This window comes from Patella vulgata, chromosome 8 (assembly GCF_932274485.2).
Source record: "Patella vulgata chromosome 8, xgPatVulg1.2, whole genome shotgun sequence".
In the NCBI taxonomy this organism is placed as follows: domain Eukaryota; kingdom Metazoa; phylum Mollusca; class Gastropoda; family Patellidae; genus Patella; species Patella vulgata.
In genome coordinates this window covers 884,419-897,514 of record NC_065886.2, presented here as the reverse complement: position 1 = coordinate 897,514, position 13,096 = coordinate 884,419, and the positions used below count along the sequence as shown (strand labels likewise).

At 32.3% G+C, this 13,096-nt stretch overlaps 2 protein-coding genes across 3 annotated transcripts in view; both read right to left on the bottom strand.

The window, feature by feature from the left end:
• LOC126829985 (adhesion G-protein coupled receptor G6) overlaps positions 1 to 13,096 on the bottom strand; it is a 126,786-nt gene that overhangs the window by 96,078 nt on the left and 17,612 nt on the right. The gene's annotated exons all lie outside the window — the stretch shown is intronic.
• Positions 3,563 to 11,305, bottom strand: LOC126829991 (tyrosine-protein kinase-like otk). Its single transcript, XM_050560194.1, has 3 exons — positions 11,048 to 11,305; positions 8,826 to 9,305; positions 3,563 to 8,371 (listed from the first exon to the last, which is right to left on the bottom strand). The coding sequence occupies exons 1-3, from the start codon at positions 11,265 to 11,267 to the stop codon at positions 8,034 to 8,036; spliced, it is 1,038 nt and encodes a 345-aa protein (XP_050416151.1). The 5' UTR covers positions 11,268 to 11,305; the 3' UTR covers positions 3,563 to 8,033.

Below are 13,096 nucleotides of genomic sequence, written 5' to 3'. Positions count from 1 at the left end.
TAATTGTAAATAATTACATTTTAACCATATTTATTGTTTTCTGGTTATATATTAATTTACTGTGATCTATTTTTATAATGTTTTTTGATATGATTTAATTATTTACTGTGATATTTTGTTTTTATATTTTTATATGTTTTACATTTATCTTGTGATTACATTCTCAAAGAATTCATCATGTGTCTGGCGCAATATATCCCGCTTGGTGCTGATGTACCATAAAACAACATTTCATTTCATTTCCTCTACTTGCATCAAATGACCTATGTGGTGAAACCTTAATAGTGTCTGCCAAGGACGTTGGTTGGAGGAGCATGATAGCATGATGCTCCTTGGAACCATCTATCAAGGGTGTTTCATTTTTAAATTTTATTTATAGCTTTAGACTTACTGACTATACTTTGTTTTTATTACAGGCGGCGGAACTTTAGATATGTCGATAGATTTACTCTCAGGGCGACCTTCGGTTATAATTTTTTCACGACTAGTGGTCGGAACTAGAAACCGAACGTGAATGGTCCGGACCATCGTCTGTTCAAAGATGGCTGCCCCCAGGGACATGGTGATGTCATTTTACTTTAGACCTCGAGCATAACCCCGAAAAAACCCTGAAAAAACCCTTAATCCCAAGGAAGGTTTATACATCTCTCCATGAGGATAATGAATCGCTGTGTTACATAGTTTAATAAACAAATACTTTCATGAAGTTAAATTTGCGCGACTCAAATTAATTTTAGAGATGACAAAATTGCTTGTAACTTGACTTTACTTTTTGCATAGCGCAAATATTGAAATAATGCGTAATTTTTAGACTTACATAGATTCAGACACAACATACGAGACAAAAAAAATATGCTCATAGAAGTAGCAACCATTTATAATTCATTCAAAGGTTCTTAAAATCATATACTTAACAAAAATAGATTCCTTCTGCATATTCTACACTTTCATTTCATCGACACCGCCATCTTGGAATTACTCCAACCATGCCACAATAGTGTGGTTCAGTATTTTCGGACTATGGTCCGGACTAAATGAAATTCGGATTCAGTTAGTTCGACCATAATCAAGAAATCACGATAACCGAAGGTCGCCCAGGCGAGAGAAACGTCAACTATGACGTGCAGAGACTGGCCTCGCAAGCCAAATCCCGAATCGATTACCAGGAGAACACACTCACAGGTAGCATCCAAATAGTCACATAAGTACCAGCATAGAACGCGCCTGTTCACAGATAACATCCAAATAGTCGATACGGTAGTCACATCATAAGTACCAGCATAGAACACGCCTGTTTACAGATAACATCTATAACATTCAAATAGTCAACACGATAACCAAATCATAAATACACGCCTAGTAGTCAATACGAAAATCAAATCATGATTACCAATATAGCACACCCGACAAATAACAGCTGGTAAAGGACATATTGAATTAATTACATGTTTAACTACAACACAGACAATCGTGACTTAAGAACAGTGCATACAGAGTTAAAAGGTCAGTATTTTATATATGTATTATCAAGAAGCTTGGCTGGAGGTCAATAAGTTCAATTTGATAAAAATTATAGATCACTTTGTTACAGTGTTCTATATTGGTAATCATGATTTGACTACTAATTTTTTTTTTTTTTTTTTTAAGCAATATTTTTATTCAGATTTGTATCTGAATAGGGATTGGGGAATAGGCATAGCCTATATTAAACCCCTCTCCCTGTCAGATATAGATACATGTATTTACATTTTAGAAATAAATAATCAATGTACACATGAAAAAATGATTACCGTGGTTGTGTTACAGCTGTCTATGGAATGGGTTTGCATTTTAGAAATAGGCGAATAATGTACAAGTGAAAATGTAGTTACAATAGGTGCGTTATAGTTGTCCCTTGAAGCGTCTGGTGATTTCGAAAAACGAGTGGACAATTTTTAAAATATTGGGTGAGGTTTCTATGTCGCCAATTCCGTGCAGTAAGACAGTAGTGTTTTGATGGATAGTCGGTAAGTTATTAATTGTATTATTTCGGGCATCTGAATATAAGGAGCAATTCAATAAAATATTTCAGTATCTTCGAAGTGATGACCACATTTGCAGCGTGGATTATCAGTAATATGACGTAAAAATTTATGTCCGTTTAGATTGCTGCAAGAGAGACGCAGTTTACAATGAATAATTTGGTTTGTGCGGGATCCAAACGAAAAAAAATTTGGTGGTGTTGAATCTTGAACCATAAGTTTCGAATTGAAAATATTTAGAGATGTGGAATTTTTTGTGCCCGCACTTAGTTTGTTCCATTCTCTAATTGACGATGGTATGAAAGAATTATAGAAAATATTTGTTTTACATTTATATTCAGGTAAACATGTGTTTCGGAGATTATAATGTGCGCTTTTTGTCAAGATCAACTCATGAAGATAAGATGGAGAAAGGCCGTTTATAATTTTATAAATGAATTTGAGTTTATGTCTTCTGCGTCTCTCTTTTAGCGTAATAAAACCGGTTTCTTTATATAACAGTCTATGGCTTGTTCCCCCTTACAGCACCACATATGGACCTAAGTGCAACCAGTTGTAGGTGCTCTAATTTGTTAGCTAGTTGGTCTGTGCAGTTAATTTATTATAATCCAGTATTAAAGATTTGAAGAACAATTCCAGACTCGTGTAATATCTGACAGATCCCTCACGGTCACAAAAATAATAATAAATTGATCTGTTCGGGTCCAGACAGATATGAAAGCTTTCATATTCATGCCAATTCCTGTCACATGTCATGGGTTATATAAAGAATCTCAATACTCAAAAGAAAGAAAACGGATTAACTAAGTCCGCTCCAAAATCCAAGCCGTTTAATTCGGAGAAGGGCCATAAAATGAAATGAAAATGACGACAAAAACTAACAAATGACTTGAAAATACCGGGAAAAACTAAAAAAAAATAGGGAAAATAGCGAAAAATTAAGTGAGATATAATTTAGAATGGAACTTATATTTTTGTAATCAGACAGACCTCAGCTATTCGCATATCTCGGTCAAATTCTTAAATGTTGAAAATCAAGACAATGTGTTTAACCAGTTCTATTATATATAAGATAATGGCTGACACCAATATTGTCTTTTAAGAACTAGATTATAATGTCCATTGTTATTGTTTATATTTCCTAATTCTATACTGTTAGCTATGTTAAATGAACGGCTAGTGTAGGTTGGGCATTACGCAGGAGTCTTACGATTCTGTTTGAAACTGTTTATTCAAACCGCACAAGTTGCAACAGAATGCGCTTATCACTTCCGCTGTAGTGATTGACAACACACCCCATCATGGTCAGCGGTGCCAGGCCTAAAACAGGAGATGACTATTCAGCTTTAGTAAAACGGGAGGGGGAGGGAGGTAACTCGCCTTGTAAAAATCGCAATAGCGGAACTATTATTAATCACTTAATGCCAACTTACATTTACTTACATTAATTGCACATAATTAAATACTGATGAAATAAATTCAGGTAACTTCCGGGGGATATTCTTAAAATAAAAACATTTTCTATTAACAACAACAGTCAATCAAACTATAATTTTATTTAAGCAATAAAAAAACTGTATTAAACAATCTTAATTACAATAAACAAACCCTGTCTGCAACCTTTGTAAATCAAATGATATTGAAGACGAATACCACCATATTGTAATTTGTCCTGTATTCTCCGATCTTCGTAAAAAATATATAAAGAATTATTATATTCGAAATCCTAGTGTTCATAAACTGACTCAACTGCTAAGTGTTCATAATATTAAAGAATTAAATAATCTTGCATTATTTTTATATTACTGTAATAAAAGAAGGAATAATTTATTGAATGTTGCACATTAAAATTTCTCAAGTCGCCTGCTCCCCATACTATACATATGTAAAATTTTGTACATAACCTGATTTGTTTACTTATTGTGTAAAATATTTATGTATTTATATTGTATGTGTCTATCTGATGAGTCGTATGACTCAAAGAAATAAAAAGAAAGAAAGAAAGTAAACAATCTTAATTAAAATAAACAAATCTCTGTATTAAACAAACTATGTATTAAACGATCTTAATTAAAATAATCAAACCTTTTATTAAACAATCTTAATTACAATGAACGAATCTCTGTATTAAACAATCTAAATTACAAATTCGTCTGTAATACCGGACCAGTTAATAATACATTAATTTGTTGATCATGACCGAATTGTTATAGAGGTGGCCTAAATTTGAATTTATCATAACAAGTATCGATAATGGAACAAGCTGTTCCTTCTGTTTCGAATGACCAATAAGAACAGGCCAATAAAATCTGTAAATATGACATCTATTGTCAAACATATATAACGAATAATTATTATATAATATAATAGCAAAAATTTAATTTAAAAAAACCACGATTATTATATAATAAAATAGCAAAAATATATAATGGGCAATTATTATATAATAAAATAGCAAAAATATATAATGGGCAATTATTATATAATAAAATAGCTAAAATATATAATGAGCAATTATTATATAATAAAATAGCAAAAATATATGATGAAAATATATAATGAACGATATAATAATACTGCTGAGAGTTATTAAACTAAAACATCATAACATAATAAAACACAAAATTATTAAAACGGTATAAAAATACTGCTGAGAGTTTTTAAGCTAAAACATCAAAACATAATAAAACCCAAAATTATCAAAACGTATGACCAATGATTATATATGATTATTGATTAAGTAAGCTGAGTATCGATAGAAAATATCAAGTATATGGTTGATAGAAACGAGTTACCGGTCAAATAGCCTGCACCCAGCGTGTAGGAGTCTTTAGCAGTGGTGGAAACCAGGGGAACCGGAGAAAATCCACGCGGGTAGACAATCGACCGTACGTGACAATCGAAACCATGCCATTCAATGACAAACCTTATGATACAACGCGCACTCGTTAACCATCCACCCCACCCCCATCCGCGGTATCCCCAGTGTACTCATTCCGTTCTACTCCACTATACCATGGGTTAATCCATAGGATTTCCACGATTTCAAATTATCTGCCCTGGCCTAGAATGTAGCTACAGTCTACGAACCAATCAGAAAATACATGTAGTTTACAAACCAATCGCTTTGCCTTCGTTTTTATACGGGTAGATAACCATATTCATGTCCATTTACGGAATGATTTATGTAAATAATGTATATGTTGTTGATTTCAAATATGTATAACATCTATATGTTTGACTGTTGTTATTAGTATTACTATTCGTTCTTTGTCTGAAATATGTCATCCTGTTATGTTTATTATTATTGAACTTATACTTGGCAATTTGATTTACGATAACTTGTCAACGATATCACGTGGATATAAAATTCCGGGACCGAACGAAGGATTCTAAATAACACTAATGACCCTACATTATTATACGAACGTCTGGTCTTCATTAACATAATATATAATTGATTGTTAATAATTACGCATTTAGAATGGGCCAGCTCCTAACATTGTCCGATGAGAGTTACTTACCTTTGCCAACTTCCTTTTCAAATAACAACTTATGGGATTGGTCGATAAAAATAGCACAATCATCAAGGGCGAATAACTTGAAAACGTGTCTCCCCCATAGATTAACCCAGGGTATAGTGGAGTAGAACGGAATGAGTACACTGGGTAACCGAGGATGCCCCACTCCCTCACACGGCCATAATACACACTTCAGCTTAGAAATAAGATCATTTTTTTACCTGAGCGAATCTGGACCCCCACAGATTAACAGGTGGAGTCTATTTATCAATATCAATAACAGCAGATTACAAATGGAATGAGTAAATTTAATATCAGTATGTTCTAGACATGTACCACTTCCTATCAGTATTACTCACTAGTTCCAACAACAGAATTCAGTTTAAATGTTAAACTAATCTAAATATAAACTATCATAATTATTCAATATTAACTCTGAACATGTCATGTGAAACCAAAAATATCAGAAATAAAAAACAAAAATCGATTGAAAACAAAAGTGAGCAATATACACGGTCAGTGTTGCAGCTTTAGCATATTTTTAAAAAATATTATAAGTTTTTATATGTTATAAATATATCATACCAATCAAAAAAATATAACTATTTATCATTTAATAACTTAAGTAGCGGATACAACAGTATGTCTATACCAGACAGACAAGTTAACAATAACATAAAGGGTAATGTACAAACAAGAAATCTAAAAATATATACTTACATGTTACTCGGGACTTTCTATGGATGTGACTCGTGCTACCTGATCTTCATATTTTTACATATAAAACAGTAAATATATATAATACTTTCCTCTATAGACCTACATAGATCTGATAATAATAACAGTAAAATATAAAATACAAATTTATATGGAAAACAATCACTGGGTTTATTTCAAACTACGTTTCAACAAGTTCCTCTTGTCGTTCTCAAGTAAGTAATGACAGTATAATAGCAAGAAATCAAATTATATACAAGGTAACAAAAACAAAAACTAATATGAAACCATCAAAGGGCTAATAAAAAAGAACAATAATAACATTACAGAATAAACTCAAAGATATTAATTAGGGATTAATTAAGATATGAATCCATCTAAGGGCTAATAAGCAGAGCAATAATAACATTACAAAATGGACATCAAAGATATTGATTAAGGATTGATAAAGATATCATAACTCCTTGGAAGATATAATCCCTCGTCAAAAAAATCAGTTGTCGAAAACGATCTTTAGCAGAAATGATACGAAATTAATGTCCTATTTTTCTGCATCGACTGGGTTAAGTATTTTTATATAAAGACAACAAAACAAGGTTCATGATAATAAATTCTCTACTGTTATAAATCAATAGATACATACACAAGGAACCAAGCTAAACCAGGTTTTACTATCTCTGATCTAAATACTGAGATAATTGATATCTACCTGTATATATACACACAAAACTAGGCAAAACCAGATATTCTTATATCTAGTCTAAATACTAAGACAGTTGGTTGTCTACCTGTATGTATATATTCAAAAATATTCTATGGTAAATAAATGTGTTTCAAAAATATGCTTATTTATTAATTTAATTTTCATAAATATTTCTCGTTGAAAAGCTCTAAAAATAAACCAGGGAACGAATGAGAAAGTCATTTCAAAATTAGAGACGTTTGCTAATAAACGTTAACTATATCCTGTATCATACTTATAAACAAAATGTCATGTTAAAGCCATGTTAAATATTTTGTTAAAGCCATGTTAAAAATATCATACAACTTTGTACATGAAACCTCAGCTTAGAATAAACAGCATTAGCTTATATCATACAAATTGGTTGATGAAAACTCAGCTTAGAATATACAACATTAGACCATATCAAACATAAATAAAATATTTTCAACTTTAATTAGTATAACATTATAATATTGCTAAGTAAAGACAACTATCATAAATTGATTATAAAACTAAACATGAACAAGGGCATGTCTGACTCCCTAATACGCTTACCAGTAGCAAGGTCGTTCACTCTAGCTCTAAATTCAATGTCAGACTGCCTAATATGTTTACCAGCAGCAAAGTTGTTCACTCTTGCTTTAATGGCAACTAATCCAGCCAATTAAATTCTTCAAGGTCCAAGTAAATCTTCTTTGTTTTATAGGAGAGACGGTAGACGGTCCATTGTGAAGAACTAGATTATAATAAATTGTTATATTTACCAATAATAGAACCAATTCAAAACAATTACTGGTTTATAATAACAAGTCGAGAGAGAGAAGTTTTAATAGCTATATTACCAAATATAAATACAATAATAAACAACATGTAATAATTTATATACCCAACTCCGATGGCTTGGATATTTAATGGATTACAACCCTCCCGCTATTTAATAATAAGATGGATAATCAAGCCATTTTTCCTCCTAATCACAGCAATGGTAATTGACAATCATAAATATATTGATAGTTTTGATTTTGTTTTTATATGTATTTATGGACATAACTAGTTATAACTACCCACGTCGTCGTCTTTGTACTTCAGTTTTTTATCTCCTGATAGGTTTTGATAGGGACTGAGTTGTTGGTAAATACTGGGTTGTTGATCCATAGTTTGTTTATCCAGTTCTTCATATGGTGATGATGTTGTGGATGTGTTGATATATTCAGTATTATCAGACAGGGTGGTACTGGTCTGTGTAACACCTGTATTATCAGACAGGGTGGTACTGGCCTGTGTTATACCAGTATTAACTCGGTCATAAACATGTGGAGTATCAGGCAGGGTGATGTTATCTAACCCTGTATTGTGACTGACTGTATCATTAACTACTGTTTTATCACCTGTAGAAATACAAACATGTTATCCATAAGCAAAAATTAGAATTCAATCAATATTGATGTAACTATCTTACCGCAAAAATATGTGATCCTAATATCTGATATTAAGACACAATGAACCATTTTTAAATCAGGACTGTAGGTTAGGGCCATAATGGTTTCGAGCGCCATTTCTAATGACCATGACTAAGCAGGCACAAATGGCCACCGTTCAATTTGGACTGTTTGCGTATTTCACTGTACGTAATTAATTAGAAATCACAATATTGTTTTTAAAAAAAGGGCAAATTACTTTATCTCATATTACATTAATTACTTTTAGAATCAGTTTCGTCTATGTTACGAATAGAGCTATAGCTCCTTAAACTTCTTTGTGATTTTTTTTAACAGGTTAATAAAAACTATATTATTGAGTAAAAAAAAATAATGAATTTGTAAGAATTTATAAAATTATTACCATTGATTTGTTTAAAGCAAATTTTCTTTCCACTTTTCTTCAAGACGATCCAGAGTAAAACGGCAGTAATACCCAAAACGACAAGACATATACCCAATCCAATAGCTATACCAACACCAAGGTCTCTGGAAACTACATCATTACAAAAATGATTTGAACAAGTGCATCCTTCATCTTGTGACGTCACAGCCAGGTTAAATACAGTAGATCTGGTACCAAGACTATTATTAACATAAACTATATATTTGCCACCATCATCTTCTGTAACATCTTGTATAGTTAATGTTGATGATAGACCATTATCTTCTTGACTAGATCTAAAATCTGTTATCGGTTGTTTACTGCCATCTTGTGGTTGATAATACCAGGTGTATACAGGTAGTGGATAAGCTAAAACATGGATTGATAATACACCTGTCTCTCCACGTCCTACAGATATAGTAGTTTTAGTTTCTTGGTTAGGATCAAGAACAGGTACACCTGAAATAAAGCAAAAGACATCTGAATAAAGCATATAAATTATGGCGGTATATTAGATTCAAAATTCTAACATGCTATCGTCTAATTTCTAACCTCCGTTCATGTAACTTCTAACCTTAATTCATGTAACTTCTAACCTTAATTCATGTAATTTCTAACTTCAATTCGTGTAATTTCTAAATTAAGACAATGTATAATCCAACTTCTTTATTTGTTCAGTGTAAATTTTAATTCTATTTCATCTTATTTCTTTTATTTAGACGAAAAACGTCTTCTTCATTGATTCTTTAGACGTTTAGAATTTTTACACTTCTGCCTAGCAACCATCATTATGAAGTCGTTTGGTGTCGCCACTGCGTGCTCATTTGGTGATTGAGCACCTGGTAGGGACCATTATGTTTATATAAACGACTCGCTCTTCGCCTGGTTGGTGGTTGGGCGGAGTGTTGAGAGAGAGAGAGAAAGGGGGGGGGGGTACGACCACTCGGCACAAACTAGGTCATTTCTGGACTAACATATGGTTCAATTTATTTCAACAATTCGCTTGCGCGTAGGGGTCTTTAGCAGTGGGAGGACCCGGAGAAAACCCACGAGGTTGGACAGACGACCCTACTCCTTGACAAGTACAACCAGGGAATCGATGGTGAAATTGAAAACAACATCGAACGTGAAATGGTTGGTAAATACTACTTCAAATAAAAGCCAAACAGCATTGTTTTTCAATTTTCTTGAAGACAGTTAAGCCATCAATAATATTTATTTACTGTTAATCTGTATTCTATTACTACTCTAACAAAAATGATAAACTTTTTCTTGATATGGTTCAAAGATATAAATTTAGAAACCTCATACTGTAGGGATGAAACGGCCTTTTCGGGAGTCTGGGGTAATCAGTTCATGTGGATAGCGATGGAGTTTTTATTTCTGATTCCTTCATTACACCGACCTGACTAACTTTATGGTAGTTTTTTTTTCCAAAAATATTTTATTCAAGTTGCATAAAGCAATACCGAAATTCATAGATAGCGGTTTATCGTCCTACTTTTCTACACCATCTAGTTTAATGAAGACGAACTTACGGTGTGCCATGAGTGAAATTTACGGTCTACTTTTATTACGAATAACAGCTGCAACGGTTTTCGTCCGACCCGAACTACTAGACACTGTATATGCCTACAATAACGGCAACCTCCGCAAATCACAAGGACGGAACTAATAATGTCAGAAATAATGTCCAAGTTAGTGAAACTTAAATTATAAGGATCAATAAGATAAGAGAATTGAACGCAACTTTATCGCAAAAAATTACATTTTGTTGCCTGAAAGTCGCCATCTTAAAAATTAGCAGCCGTCTTGGATTGGGTAGTGGGTTTTTTTTCAACAGAACAGTGCTCAAGGAGTATGTGTACCAGTCTTGCTACATGTATGCACAGTTAGCTGCTGGATTTTATTCAAATTTAGTGGTTATACCATGCCATGTGCACAAGAACTCTTATTTATTACATCTCTTCAAACAAAAGTTGGATTTGGCTTGCAAATGTAGATAATTATATATTTGCTCATGTGGAGTTAACTCTAACTCTGACCGACGAGTTAAACTGTTTAGGGTTATAGTACGCGTGAACTTAAAACTATACTGGTTTAAAATCCTTCTATAGAGGCGAAAAGAAAAGGAATTACATTCTTATTATGTCAGATATTAAAACGATTTTTAATAGTATAAAATATTGCGCTGTACTTACATGTAACATGGAGTGGAATAGTTTTAGATACAGGTTGACCAATATTATTACTAGCTGTACAGGTATAGTTATCTGTATGTTGACGACTAACTTTAGATATGGTATATTGACTACCAGAATAGAGTTGTTCCCCTTGTTGTGATCTAGACCAGGATATTACTGAAGATGGACGACCGTCAACAGAACAGGTGAAGGTTACAGTAGAATCTTCACCTACCATGTTGTTGGTAGCATCGGATGTTAGACTTGTGATGGTTGGTGGATCTGAAATTAATGTAAATTTACTTATCATACTTATCATTCTGAACAAACAGTTATATATATTTCATCTTTCATTTGTATGGTATCATTTCCCGAGACACGTTTTTTTCTCACTTAACTAAAATTGGCCATTTTAAACTCTTTATCATTTACTATTAAACCAATTTGATTACTAGTAAAGTTTAACTCATCCCAGAATAAGTATGAGTACAAATAGAGTGTTTACTAGATAGAAGATTGTGTTTGTAAAGGTGATTACTGGGGCTCCAATGTATATTGTAACAGACATAGTAACCTAGACTGTACTATACATGTCTACTCTATAGTAACCTATAATGTCTACTCTATAGTTACCTAGACTGTATTATACATGTCTACTCTATAGTAACCTAGACTGTACTATACATGTCTACTCTATAGTAACCTAGACTGTATTATACATGTCTACTCTATAGTAACCTAGACTGTACTATACATGTCTACTCTATAGTAACCTACACTGTACTATACATGTCTACTATATAGTCTACTCTATAGTAACCTAGACTGTACTATACATGTCTACTCTATAGTAACCTACACTGTGCTATACATGTCTACTCTATAGTAACCTATACTGTACAATACATGTCTACTCTATAGTAACCTATACTGTACTATATATGTCTACTATATAGTAACCTATACTGTACCATATATGTCTACTCTATAGTTACCTACACTGTACTATACATGTCTACTCTATAGTAACCTAGACTGTACTATACATATTTACTCTATAGTAACCTAGACTGTACTATAATGTCTACTCTATAGTAACCTAGACTGTACTATACATGTCTACTCTATAGTAACCTATACTGTACAATACATGTCTACTCTATAGTAACCTATACTGTACTATAATGTCTACTCTATAGTTACCTAGACTGTATTATACATGTCTACTCTGTAGTAACCTAGACTGTTCTATACATGTCTACTCTATAGTAACCTACACTGTGCTATACATGTCTACTCTATAGTAACCTAGACTGTACTATACATGTCTACTCTATAGTAACCTAGACTGTACTATACATGTCTACTCTATAGTAACCTACACTGTACTATACATGTCTACTCTATAGTAAACTATGCTGTATAGTAACCTAGACTGTACTATATATGTCTACTCTATAGTAACCTATACTGTACTATAAATATACATGGTACTTTTATATTGATTCAAATTTTATATTCTCAGGTCCATCTGTTAAAGAGAATATGATTGGAAGGTTAAAATAGTGCCATCAATTGAATGGTGTGGTATATTTGTACCCATTTGAATTACCACCCAAGAATTTTAAGTCAACTGAGGACAAACAATTGTCATGCAAGATATGTACATGTTTTGGAAGAAATGAACACCCAAATATTCTCATTGTCCCAGGAGATATGGAAGACCAAACCGCTCTTTATTAAGTGTTCTTAATTCATACTCATTCTTATTTCTTCATTTGTTGTCGTATTTCGACATTTTTACACTGAAATTAACATTTGTATCTTAAAATCAACATTTTTTGTTCACAAATCAAACATTTGTCATATCAGATTTTTAAAATGTATATTTGTTTAATTCAATTGTATTTTAATATAAAGATAAACAATTTTTTAGTAAATCAAAAAAAAAATATACATTTACATTTCATGATAGACATACAAAGAAAAAAAATATCGTAGAAGAAATTTCCAAATACAAATCTTCAAATACAAATCTTATAAAACATTTCTCCAAAAACATTTCAT

What these genes read in the sequence shown, in the direction of transcription:
- LOC126829991 (XM_050560194.1), bottom strand. Translation starts at nt 11,267, where the DNA reads ATGGTAGGTGAAGATTCTACTGTAACCTTCACCTGTTCTGTTGACGGT. An exon ending in TATTCCACTCCATGTTACAT is followed by an intron (nt 9,306 to 11,047) that starts GTAAGTACAGCG and finishes GCTTTATTTCAG; the next exon opens with GTGTACCTGTTCTTGATCCT. An exon ending in TTGCTTTAAACAAATCAATG is followed by an intron (nt 8,372 to 8,825) that starts GTAATAATTTTA and finishes GTATTTCTACAG; the next exon opens with GTGATAAAACAGTAGTTAAT.